General features: G+C 40.1%; 1 protein-coding gene across 1 annotated transcript; it reads right to left on the bottom strand.

The window, feature by feature from the left end:
- Nucleotides 1–1,096: 1,096 nt before the first annotated feature.
- On the bottom strand, nucleotides 1,097–9,321 carry ccn1l2 (cellular communication network factor 1, like 2). Its single transcript, XM_072388615.1, is given in 8 exon segments — nucleotides 1,097–2,205; nucleotides 2,479–2,546; nucleotides 2,549–2,630; nucleotides 2,632–2,665; nucleotides 6,793–7,007; nucleotides 7,009–7,148; nucleotides 7,953–8,153; nucleotides 8,283–9,321. Coding segments are annotated over 8 exon segments (1,110 nt in total). The 5' UTR covers nucleotides 8,356–9,321; the 3' UTR covers nucleotides 1,097–1,908.
- Between the last annotated feature and the right edge of the window lie 752 nt (nucleotides 9,322–10,073).

Below are 10,073 nucleotides of genomic sequence, written 5' to 3' on the forward strand. Positions count from 1 at the left end.
ACTGTCATTTCATGCACGTGCTTTTATTTGATGCTCAGTTCTGAGTGAATCTGCCATTCTAGTTTTCAGGCCCACCGCACCCAAGCAACGACCAGGCCTGCAACGGGTTGGGTTTTTTTTTCCCCTTCTTTTCATTTCAGACAAGTTTTCAAGATAGATTTGCTTTTGAGAAAGTAAAAGTGTTTATTTGCTTGTACGTTTATTCTGAAAACTCTTTTGCTTCCTACCATCAAATAAGCCTGTGATTTTATTTATATTTTTACACAAAGGTACAACTTTTATTTCATGTTGTAAATAAATATTTGTGAATATGTTTGCATAAAAAGTGCAGTTGTGGTGGTCATTATTAAAGTAGGTAATATTATTGAAAGTAAACATGTACAAAGTAACCTATAGAACACAGCTGTATTTCCCTACAACGAGCCCAGGCCCAGTCTCATTGTATTATCCACTCCAGTTCTATTTGAACTACATGGGACCTGGGTTACACTAATACTCTGGAAACTGTCAGAAGTTTACAAAGTTTTGTGTACATTGGATTGTTCCTGCATACTGTTTCACACACAGCAGTGTGTAAAGTATGCAGGAACAGCAGAAGTACAAAGGTTCTTGGTCCCATGTTGGAGAGCTCAAGATTAGTATATGGAAGCAAATGTTCAGGGTTAGTTGCCATCTCTGAGCAATCTAATAGAAATACTGGCCAAAATATAAGACAAATAACAAGTTGATACCTCTTCTATTTCTACCTCCTACCCGAACCAGGGTTTGTATCCCCACTCCACTATGACTGGTGTGCAGTTGGTGAGAGGCTGGGGTAGCTTGTGGTTGTGGAAGAAAAGATGGTTGTTGTGACACCAGTGATCACTGTGTAGCCTCCTGGAGGTGTGGTGGGCCCAACTAGATGAAACGCTGAAGAAAGGGGGCTCCCACCTGATGACCCCAATGACACGTTGGTCAGCACTGCTCACTGGTCTATAGGGATTATAGGGACCAGGAGGTTCTTTATTAGGTACTGAGCCAATATTAGAAGATTAATTGCTGATTTTAGGGAATTATTCACTGGGTCCAAGTTTCTTGTGTTTACTTTTAATTTTATTGAATGCACATGAGTAAACCAACACATACATTCAGTGACAACATGTCACATATTTGAAATATATGGCATCAAATCATCCCTCAAGATAAAGTTTTTGAGATACACTTTAAAGGACTCACACAAGAAAAAAAACAGAAACACACAAAATAAAATCACACCCCGAAAAATGAGGTGATCCTAAAATTTACGACTTCACAAGCAAAAGTGAAGTCTATATGTTTTCTCCCATACATAATGTAATGCATAATGAGCACAGTCTTTAAAAATTCCCCTATGAAAGTGTTATCAATCAGCTGCAATCATACAAACTCACCTACTAACCGAAACATTTCCAACCAGTTCATCTGTCAGTATATTTATAGGTAACATTAAATTTCAGAGGACAGACCACAATGAAGACACAGTCCGTCATCTCTAATGACTATATCAGATGTCATTTAATTATTCCTTACTGCTTCTTCTCATTACTCCTCATGACACGCTTCTTTCTGTTGAAAAAAAATGGTCTTGTCACCCTCTGTGGAAAGGACACTAAGTTAAAAATAAATAATAGAAGTTTCAGTTGATGCTCGCTGCCAACAGTGTGACAAAGTAAACACACTGCAGTGCGTTTTCCCCGATGCTGCCCTGGTACTGCAGAGGCTTCGCACCTGTCTGGTATGGACAAACTGACATCATCAGGGCAATATACTTAAAGTGCAAGTAAGGGTATTTCATTCTTAGCTGACAGTCAGGGAGGCAGCAGGTTTTCAAGCGGAAGGTGCATTGTTTGCCCTGTGCAGCAGACCAACTTTGGGCCCAATGAGTCAGTCTCAGTCCCTGAAAGTGTGAATGTCATTGTAGAGGCTGATCAAGAGGCCAGAGGGTCCACTGTCTGTATGAAAGCCTTTCCTGCAGCTGCAGCGTTGAATCCACATAATGTTATAGATGCTCTGTCCATTAGGACAGTGGAAGCGAAGCCGCACCTTACGGGTAATGGAGGGGACACAGCAACGACTATCAGTGCAAGTCCCACAGGTGCGAGGGCGATACCAATGCGCTGTCAAGCATCCAGCAAAGGTAATTCTAACTGGTCCCTGTGGACGGATGGTTCGCAAACACTTCCTTCCCTTAAGGATGCCAGGGAAACAACCACATTTAAAGTTTTATACTATATGAATACATTAATTCATATATATATGAAAACATTTTAAGTTTGTCCTCTCTTTTTGTATTCAGTTCTGTTGCCTTATAGCATTTCAAAGCACCACATCGTGGAGTAACCTCTTCTTATACGCAGTTTCACCTTCAACTTCATAAGAAGTGATGTCCTACAGCTCTTGTTCCAACCAAAGTTGAATTGTTACCAGTAATATTGGCTCATGTTCTAATGGGGATATTACCTTGCTGAGTACAGGAAGCTGAAGCTTACAGTGCTGGATCTGGCATAATCTGGTTTCTCTGGCCAGCTGGTCACTCTACTTGAAATGCCCACCCCACATGTGGTGGAGCACTGGGTCCATTCAGTGGTTTGTAGGAAACAGTGTGGCTTTATGTAACACATCAGACATGGGGACCATCTCTTTGAGACTCTCTATAACAATAAAGGCATGAATTTCAGCAGCCAAATAAAGCATTCTGTGAGTTTAACTGATTTAACTTTAAATTTTTCTGTCAAAGTTGTGCGATTAATAAATTCATCAAAGCTAATCATCTGTCTGAAAAGTTGTGCTAAACAATTTCTGTGCTGACTGTTGACCATCAATGTGAAAAACCTCCCACAGACCGGATTTTATGTTGGGAATACCAGGTTTCGCAGGGTGTTTAGAGCACACTAGCATGATTTGGCATCAGATTCAGACAGCCAAGAATGAGAAAAAAGACTTGCATGTTATATTTCTGGATTTAGCAAATGCGTTTGGTTCAGTGCCACACAGCCTTATTTGGAAAGCATTTGATTATTTTAGAGTGCCTGTAGTTGTTGTTAACTTAATAAGAGCATATTTTCAGGATATTAGACAGTGCCTAAGTACAACAGGTTTCACAACAGGTTGGCAGAGGCTAGAAATAGGCATTATGGCAGGGTGTACGATTTCGTCATTAGCATTTACAATGGTGATGGAGATAATTATTATAGCTTCCAAGTGGGTTGTAGGTGCATGCATCTTACACCAATTAGGGCCTACATGGATGATATGACGTTGGTGACTACAACAGTGCCATGTATGAGGAGAATACTTGAGAGACTTAACAAACATTTAAAGTGGGCTGGTATGAAAATCAAACCGACTAAGTCTAGAAGTATCTCAATAAGAAGAGGGAAATTAAGTGATAGAAAGTTTGTAATAGATGAAGACTGTTCAAATAATTAGGGAAAAGGCAGTAAAGAGTTTACGTAGGTGGTACCAGGCCGACTTAAATGATGGAGATCAGGCAGTGCAGTTCCGGAAAGATGTTGCTGAGGGACTGGATAGAATAGATAAATCAGGGCTTCCAGGAAAGTTGAAGCTGTGGAGTCTGCAGTTTGGATTGTTTCCTCGGTTGGTGTGACCACTGTCTGTGTATGAGATTCCATTATCTGTTGCAGAAAAAATGGAATGTTTAATTAGCTTTTACATTAGGAAGTGGCTAGGTGTTCCTAGATGCTTAAGTACTGTGGCACTGTAATGGAAAGGCATACTCCAGCTCCCAGTATCTAGTTTAGTAGAGGAATTTAAATGTACGAAAGTTAGGACAGAGCTCCTGTTAGCTGGGAGTAAAGATGTGGTAGTTAGTAACGTGGTTCCAAACCCAACCAAGGGGAAGAAATGGAATCCAAGAATGGCAGCTGAGGGGGCAGAAGCAACTCTTAGACATACAGAGATTGTGGGTAATGTTCAAATAGGCCGGGGAGGCTTGGGGCTTGGCCCAGGCAAACCAGTGTGGAGTAGAGCAGGTCCCAAGGAGAAGAGAAAGCTAGTTGTTTAGCAGGTTCGTAGACAGGAGAAAATGTTAAGGCGTACAAAGGCAGTGGCTCAGGTTAAGCAGGGACAGTGGTTGAATTGGGAAAGTGTAAAGAAGAAAAAGCTTATTTGGAAAGAGATGTGGAGTATGGAGGAAAGGAGTATTAGATTTTTGATAAGGACAACATATGATTTATTGCCAACTCTCCAGAACCTAAAACTCTGGGTAAATGGAGACCCGCTATGTTCGTTATGTTCAGGTACTGCAACTCTAAAGCACATTCTGTCAGGTTGTAAGGTTAGTCTGTCTCAAGGCCGGTATACATGGCGACATAACCAAGTTTTAAGAAGCTTAGCTGCAGGTATCGAAGATACACAAAGGCAGGATGGAAAATAGTGAAGGAAGTTCAATTCAATTCAATTCAATTCAATTTTATTTATATAGCGCCAGATTACAACAATTGTCATCTCAAGGCACTTAAGTAATATAGTCCAATTCAAGCCAATTGGAATTCAATTCATTGTAATCATAATCCAATTAATTCATATAGAGCTAATTCAAAAAATTAATATCCTAGCTAAGGAAACAAACAGATTGCACCGAAACTTGTCTTCAGTCCAATCTCCCGTCCTGAGCGTGCCTGTGGCGACTGTGGAAAGGAACGACTCCCTTTTAACAGGAAGAAACCTCTGGCAGAACCAGAACCAGGAAGAAACCTCTGGCAGAACCAGAACCAGGAAGGGTGGCCATCCGCCTCGACCAGCTGGGGTTTGAGAAGACAGAAAAGAGGGAAAAGAGGGGGGAAAAACACCATAACGCCATTCAAAGGATACCTGTTGGAACAGGGAAACACAAGTTAATAACCAAAATAATGTCACATGTACATAAAATCAATTGTGAAATTAAACAGGGGGAAAAAAGAGAGCAAAGTGAGGAAAGGTGTGACAGATGAGGTCCCCCAGCAGTCTAAGCCTATAGCAGCTTAACTATGGGATGTTTCAGGATTACCTGAGCCATCCCTAACTATAAGCTTTATCAAAAAGGAAAGTTTTAAGCCTAATCTTAAAAGTGGAAAGGGTGTCTGCTTCCCGGACATTTACTGGCAGCTTATTCCACAAGAGAGGGGCCTGATAACTGAAGGCTCTACCTCCCATTCTACTTTTAGGAACTCTGGGAACAACAAGTAAACCTCTTAAATTCTATTCTGAATTTAACAGGGAGCCAATGAAGAGAAGCTAAAACTGGAGAAACATGATCTCTCCTGTTAGTTCTCATCAGAACTCTGACTGCAGCATTTTGGATCAGCTGGAGGCTTTTCAGAGAATATGTGGGACAGCCCAATAATAAAGAATTACAGTAGTCCAATCCTGAAGTAACAAATGCATGAACTAGTTTCTCTGCATCACCCTGAGACAGGATGTTCCTGATTTTAGCAATATTACGAAGGTGAAAGAAGGCAGTCCTAGAAACCAGTTTTATATGTGAGTCAAATGATAAATTCTGGTCAAAAATAACTCCAAGGTTCCTCACTGTAGAAGCCAAGGAAATACCATCTAGAGTAACTATATAACTAGACAATTTCTCCCTGAAGCGCTCAGGTCCAAAGAGAACAACTTCAGTTTTGTCTGAATTTAAAAGCAGAAAGTTCTGAGTCATCCAGGTCTTTATGTCTTTAAGACATGCTTGTAGCCTGACCAACCTGTAGGTTTCATCTGGTTTCATAGATAAGTACAGCTGAGTATCATCAGCATAACAATGGAAATTTATGCCATGCTGTCTGATAATGTTACCTAATGGAAGCATGTACAAAGTAAAAAGAATCGGTCCAAGCACAGAACCCTGAGGAACTCCATGACTTACTCCAACGTGTGAGGAAGATTCTTCATTTACAAGAACAAACTGGAATCTATCAGATAAATATGACTTAAACCAGCCTAATGCAGTTCCATTAATCCCAATAACATGTTCAAGTCTCTGTAACAGAATGCTGTGATCGATCGTATCAAATGCAGCACTGAGATCCAACAGGACAAGCACAGAAACAAGTCTGCTATCAGAAGCTAACAGGAGATCATTGGTAACTTTCACCAGTGCTGTTTCAGTGCTATGATGCACTCTGAATCCTGACTGAAACTCTTCAAACAGATTATTTCTATGTAAATGATCACAAAGTTGAGCTGCAACTATTTTTTCAAGAACTTTAGAAAAAAAAGGGAGATTGGATATAGGTCGATAATTAGCCAACACTTCTGAATCAAGAGTAGGTTTTTTAAGTAAAGGTTTAATTACAGCAACCTTAAAAGTCTGAGGTACATATCCTATCAACAAAGACCGATTGATCAAATCCAATATGGAAGTGTCAATTCCATATTGGATTTTTTTGGCAAAATTACACACCAACTGGTAAGAGGCTGAGGTAAATTGTGGTTGTGGGGAAAAAAAAGATGGTTGTTGTGGTGTGAGGAGCAGTGCTGGCTGGCATTAAGGGACTGACTCTGGGACACCAGTGATCACTGTCTATCCTCCTGGAGCTGTCGTGGGCCCAACTAGATGAAACACAGAAGAAAGGGGGTTCCCACCTGATGACCCCAATAACATGTTGGTCAGCACTGCTCACTAGCCTATATAGGGATAATAGGGAATTATTCTCACTATGAGTCTGGTCCATTTTTTAAATTGATTTATTTATTTTTAAAAGCACAAATTTTAGCAAGAATGGCAGCAAGGATTAAGAAAGGCATAGTTGAGGTCCACTCTGATGTTTATCTCTGAACATGGGCCCTCTGTTGGGAGCAGGGTGCCAAGGCTGCAGCTGGGGTTGTAGCAAGGCACTGATGTGGTTGGGATGGGGCTGGCTGTCTGGCAGGGATGGGTGTATCGGCTCCTCTGGCTTCTCGCTAATGTGGTTGTCATCATCGCACACCCACTCCTCGCAGCAGCCACTCTTGGACTGGACCAGCCGGGGATGAGAGCAGCGGCATTGGGGCATGAGGGACTTGGTAAAGACAGAGAGGTATGCAGCCCACCACACCATTCATACAGGTGTACTGGTGCTGGCAGATGGGCGGAAAGTCCTCACCATGTTGGTAGACCTGTCCATTGAAGTTACAGGGCAAACCGTAGGCTTCAGCTGTTGACAAAGAGTGCAAAACAGGAACACAGCTGTGATGAAAGACCTTTGCAATTCATGGAAGGAAATAGTAGAAAATATCACTGACACATAATGATCTGGAGGCTTAAACTGAAATGTATTTTCTAAAAGGGATAAGATTTCATGCTTTTTTAAACAATACAAAGTGTTTGGTTTAAAAGCTAAATTTCTTCTACAGAGAGATGCACATATATTCCATGGGGCTAAAATCATTTCAATCACTTAATCAATCAAATTTTAAACCCTCCTTGCCTTAAAATCACCCATCCTAAGTTTGTAACAAAGTTTTTAATTCTCCCAAATAACCCTGTTAACCCTGTATAATAAATCTGAGTCTGCTTGTTACAATGTGTTACTTTAAATCCCAACCAAGGAGTGATTTTCCTCTCAGATTATATTTACAGCAATATCAAACACTAAAAAACAGTACTTGTCACAGATATTAACATATTTAAGAAGAAAATTGGCTTTAGAAAATTCAATCAATCTAAATAAATCCAAATGTGCAGGTAAGATATAAAATATTAAAAAAAAATATAATATATTATTTTTGTGATTATCCCTTTAATTATCTGGTGACCATATAGCTTATGTAAGGAACCACTGATCTACCTGAGTTGTACATTCACTTTTCTTTGCTGTTTGCTTTTTTTAAGCAAGTGTGATTTACTATCCATAAAGACGACTGAGAAACAGTTAAACTGCAAATCCAGTGATGATTCAAACTCAAAGCTGTGACCATTGTGATTTTTATTTAGTTTTAGCACTAATGTGCTTTCTCACCTTGACACAGTCCTCTCTCAGGGTCTGTTCTAGCCCCTGGATGGCAGCGCAGCCCCTTGATGTGATCACAGGGTTCTGTGACACTGCAGTCGTCATTAAATTGTCGAGCACAAATTTTGCAGCAGCCACAGTGGTCGGTCACCCAGCTGACACCGGGCGGGGGTGAAGGTGTGCAGGAGCACTTAGCTAGGCACTTAACCTCTGCCTGAGGAACAGGATAAGAGGTGAAGGCAGGATGATTCTTAAAAAATTCGTACTAATAGAACATATGACCGCTCCTCTAAAATTAGCTGTATGACAGAGAAGCATATGGCCATAGTGCAAAGCAACTCATCATAACTGCAGTGCTGCCCAACACAAACAGAGTGGAAATGACCTGTGGCAAAGTGACAGGTCTATGCATCCTGAATATAGCAGAAGAACAAAAAATTGTAGAGAAATCTTTTAACTTTCCCAAAAGTGGTGCATAAGTAAAAATCTGTTCAGGTCCAAAATTCCAAAAGTGGAGAAGTCTTGTCTGTTGACTCCAGGATGAAATAGTATGCCTAGTTCAGTCTGTGCATTGCGAAGTACCCCTGTTTGATCTTGTTTGCTCTCCTACAGTGTCTTGGTGTGAGCACAGCTCAGTTCTACTTCATAGAGAGCTTTTTCTGTGAACTTATAGACACGCATTCCCCCGACTCTGCTGTGACATCACAGACTCTCTTCTCAAGGTGGCTGGAAAGTATCCAGAGGGAAGGAGGTGGCCGGCTTGTTGATGTGAAGCGCTGAATGAGATGTGATCAAGTCACATCAAGAAGTGTCAGAGTCCAAGTTTATATATCAATAAACCACTAGCATATTCAGGCAAATCATAATTAAACTGTGCTTTGGAGTGTTAAAATGTAGCAATGGAAAAATAACTCGAAACTTTTAGAGGGTTTTAGACAAGTCGAGTAAGATTTGTCACATACCTGCAACAATAAAGAATCACATCGGAAATAAATAAGGAAAAAATAAATAAAACAATAATTGATCAGGTGCCATGGAAAACCTGAGCAGGGAATCTCTCTCTCTGTCATGGCAGTCTTTAAGAGGAGAAGGATGGTGTTGAAGAATTCTCCTCTCTGCTGCAGTGCTCTGCAGAACACTGTGCTCAGGACATCCTGTGTTGCCCCCATCTCTTTCCTAATGAGCCACATTCCAGGAAATACAGTCTTATCCTTAGGTTCCCATGACTGCAGGGAAAGAACTCTGCACATAAAAAGTATTTTGTCGGAAAGAAGGAAAGTCATTATTGACTTGTTTTAGTCATAAAACATAGGAAATGTAATTTGGTCCATTTGATAAGGCTGTGTGTGGGTGCAGTCTGTTCAATACCGAGAATGCACACATAATAAATCTTGTCTTAGAAAAAGAATAATAATAATTGAAGAGATAGATGTAATATTGCAATATATGCTGCATTAAAACTGAAAAATGATTACTGTAAAACAGACCATTACTGCAACTACTCATGGGAACTAATGCTTTTCCAGAATTCCACAATAGTGGTTCCCAATTTTAGAGTTGATCCAAAGGGTTTGTCGATGGAATCTTCAAATTAAAGTAAAGAAAGCACCTCATTTTAAAGAAAAAAAACTGCAGGAAAAACACCAAAAATAAGATAAACCACATTTTGAAAATGTTTTTTTTTCTTAGCTGAAGTGGAAAAGTTTGGTACATTGCTAAATAAAATGCTACCAAGTGCAATAGAAAAATTTAATGTGTTAATGACAATGCAAATAACTAAATATGTGTGTAGGGTTGAGGAAGATGTAACCTTCCTTACACAATCGTAATCGCATATCACTGGGTTTATATAGACATAGTCGCTTGTAATGTAGACATGAGACATGCTTAGTCTTAGTGTCACTTATATAATTTAGGTTGCTCTTTTAATGCTCCAGCTGAAGGAAATGTCAAAAATGTTGCACCACTATACAAACCAGACAAAGATACAGGGTGTGTATACTAGATAAAGTATGCTAGATGAATCATAACCACAGGATCCTGAAAATCACTGGTTCATGCTAATGATATTAAACAGCACATTTAAAACTAATTCAGTTTTAGACAGGTAATGGTATTCAGTGTGGTGGA

Source organism: Leuresthes tenuis, unplaced genomic scaffold, assembly GCF_036924035.1.
Source record: "Leuresthes tenuis unplaced genomic scaffold, fLeuTen1.0.hap1 SCAF_6, whole genome shotgun sequence".
Taxonomy (NCBI): Eukaryota; Metazoa; Chordata; class Actinopteri; order Atheriniformes; family Atherinopsidae; genus Leuresthes; species Leuresthes tenuis.